The sequence below is a fragment of the Antrostomus carolinensis genome, unplaced genomic scaffold, assembly GCF_000700745.2.
Source record: "Antrostomus carolinensis isolate BGI_N321 unplaced genomic scaffold, ASM70074v2 scaffold39490, whole genome shotgun sequence".
Taxonomy (NCBI): domain Eukaryota; kingdom Metazoa; phylum Chordata; class Aves; order Caprimulgiformes; family Caprimulgidae; genus Antrostomus; species Antrostomus carolinensis.
In genome coordinates this window covers 4,396-7,462 of record NW_010288406.1, presented here as the reverse complement: position 1 = coordinate 7,462, position 3,067 = coordinate 4,396, and the positions used below count along the sequence as shown (strand labels likewise).

The window sequence follows — 3,067 nt, the reverse complement described above, 5'->3', positions numbered from 1 at the left end:
GCTGAACAATGAAGTGCTGGTTAGATGCTCTCTTTAATATGGAATTATCTAACTCTGTGGGTACAAAATCCTTTTTGAAGTTTAGACTTTGATTCCCAACACTGGAGAAGGGAAAAGACATTTTTGCAGTGTGACTAGTTGTCATATCCATCCCATCATCTGCGAATGCCTCGGTAACATCCTCACACAGTAACTGCTCCGGTGGAGCCTCACCAATGCCAGAAAACACAGCTCCAAAATCAGCTGCCTGGCATTTCGTCATTTCCATCCCATCATCTTGCCCTCTAAAGACTTTGGTAACGTTGCAGGTGTCCAGTGGTTCATGGGAATATACAAATTCCACCGACGACCGTGCCACGTCGTCCGAGACTTGTGAAGGGGCAACAAAAACATTCTCTTTTTCAGGCCCCTCACTAGCATGGAGTGTCTTTTCATTTGACTTCAAGCTCATCAAAAATGCATTGAAATCTATTTTTTTTACAGTAGTAGCATCTTCCTTCTGTTCGAAAGATGGGCACCAATGGTTTGTAGGGTCAGAGAAAAAATGAAACTCCTTGCTCATTTCTGCCTGTCCGTTGTTAGGGTTTAACCCAGCCAGGAACGATGTGATGTCTATTTTCTCAGCTTTGTCAGTTTGATTGGTTTTCAGGTCCCGTGTAATCACTGCAGTGTGACTAGCTGTCATTTCCATTTCATTTTCATCTGAAAAGATGAGGGTGGTGTCGTGCCTGTTTGTTCTTTGGATGGCATTGTCCGCATCGTGCCACTACAAAGGAAAAAAAAAAAGGGAAGAAATTACAGTTGCTGACATTTAAACAATACAGTGGTTTATTCACTTTAAAACAAAATTCAGCTAATGCAATCCTGAGGTTACAGCTCTATCTTTATGGGTTGTTTTTTTTTTTTTAAATGAATTGAAGAGAATGGAGGAACTAGCTCAGGTACTGAAAAGTTAGCAAGCAATTTTAGAAGCAAGAGTTATCAATATTGCAGTATAATGCCTATCAGATTAGGAAAATACCTCAAAATATAGAAGATCAGGTTTCAAAAGAATTTTCTGTATATACAAGGATTTATTTTTTAGGCAGTTGAGTTACATTTTTCATCTTTGCAACACAAATTATTGAAATATGTTTTGGACATGGATATTTTCAGCACCAAAAAAATAAAAGCCTTCATATACCTCAGTCTGCTGCACCAATGCCTGGATAGGAGCATGAAGCAAAGTGTTCATCCCTGTCAAAAGAAAAGGAAATATTCCATTTGTTGCTCTATTTTCTTAGTATTTTATCCACTGAGCTGAAGATCTACGTGCTCGTTTTAGAAATACCACTAAGTAAGTACAATTAAAACCAAATATATCCTGACAAATGTTTCCAGTACTCCCTCCAGCACGTGGAAGAGCCACCCACACCTCTGCAACACAACGCCTGTAACAGCTCAGTGGGACAGAGCCCGTCCATGCAATCGTCGTCTCGCTCAGGGAGACTGTTCTAGGCACATTACAATTATTCAAACAGAATCAATAGTTTTGAATAAAGATAGTAATTTAATTATTAAATCCATTTCCAGACTCACCAGTGATCTCACAGGACACAGCTTCAGGTTCTTCATTTCTACAAAAGGTGGGTTAGGAAAACAGTTTGTGGAATGATCTCAAAACAGAAGGTTTCAGCAATACACTGACAGGGCAGGGAATCCTGCTGCGTACGGGACTGGGCAGCAGAGACCAGACACTGCTTCTGTGTCCTCAAGATATTCGAATTCGAGTTGCAGTCTTATTTTCCCATAAGATTCACAGAATATTACACAGAATGTTGGGGATTGGAAGGGACCTCGAAAGATCATCCAGTCCAATCCCCCTGCCAGAGCAGGAACCTCAATGAGATCACACAGGAAGGCGTCCAGGTGGGTCTTGAATGTCTCCAGAGAAGGAGACTCCACACCCTCCCTGGGCAGCCTGTTCCAGATCTGTAAACAGATTCTCTCATCTCAGCATGCCACAAGCCATTGTTCAACACACAGGTGGCATTTTAATTCCTCAGCAGCAAGTCAAATAGAGAAAAGATTAATTCTTTACTTTTAACTCAGTTATTCCTTTCTCTTTGGGAAACTGAAGCTCTGTTCCTAAAGCCTGAAAACACTTCTCTGTAAAACAAAAACCCATGTACGACAACCAGCTTGGGTGGTTTTCTAACTTTTAATGCCTTCTGCTCCCCCCTGTGTTATTGATTGCTCTTTCAAGACCACGAAACCTTAGCTAGAGTACTGATTTTTATTCACATATATAAATGTGTGCACACACACACACACACACACGTTACTATATAGCGTTGATACCTTTAAAAGCTTGAGTTAACTGATGTTGTACATAAGCTGTTTCCTTGCTATATGTTTTAAAGGTAAGAAATTCCGTATCCCTTCTTTCCCCAGTCAAAAGCACTGAGCAATTTTATATCTAAATAATTATGTATGCTGGATTTCTTTGAGGAGTAATATTTTGATGGTTGCATGTCATGTGAAAGAAAATGGATTTGTAGGACAGAACTCTAGTCATGAGATTTTTATTTTCCAAACTTACTGATTAAGCAGGACATCATCATTCCTTGTATCTGCTGCACACTCTAAAAATAATAAGAAAATTACAACATTACAATGTGAGAAATGTGATCAAACCATTCAGAGACGAGTAAACTGCACAGGAGAGAATGTTCTGAAGTTCTCACTCTTGATGTGCCCTCTTATTGTAGCAAAAACCCAGAGAAGCAAGTACCTGACAAAGGCATTAGCTTTTCAGATGCTTCCTAGGTGATCTCTGACAGAGTGAGTATGACATTCTGCTCAGCCTTGTTTTGATCTAAATCCCCAAGGCAGATTTAATTCTAGGTACATTTTGACTAAAAATAAATAAATAAATAAATAAATTTCTTTTTTTGAAGCTACATTGTCCATAGTACCAGCAACTAATGGGTGTTCAGTCCATGATAAACAGCTGACCAGACTGTTCCTTACCTGCAACTGACAGGCCTGACCTCTTAAATTCAGGGTAATAGTTGCTAAGAGTCTC

At 39.6% G+C, this 3,067-nt stretch overlaps 1 protein-coding gene across 1 annotated transcript in view; it reads right to left on the bottom strand.

The window, feature by feature from the left end:
• Positions 1 to 3,067, bottom strand: part of KNL1 (kinetochore scaffold 1) — a 19,751-nt gene that overhangs the window by 14,301 nt on the left and 2,383 nt on the right. Inside the window, 5 exon segments of the mRNA XM_029084648.1 lie at position 1; positions 3 to 766; positions 1,184 to 1,236; positions 1,579 to 1,616; positions 2,582 to 2,624. The exon segment at position 1 is cut by the window's left edge and continues 489 nt beyond it. Coding sequence (XP_028940481.1) covers position 1; positions 3 to 766; positions 1,184 to 1,236; positions 1,579 to 1,616; positions 2,582 to 2,624 — 899 coding nt within the window.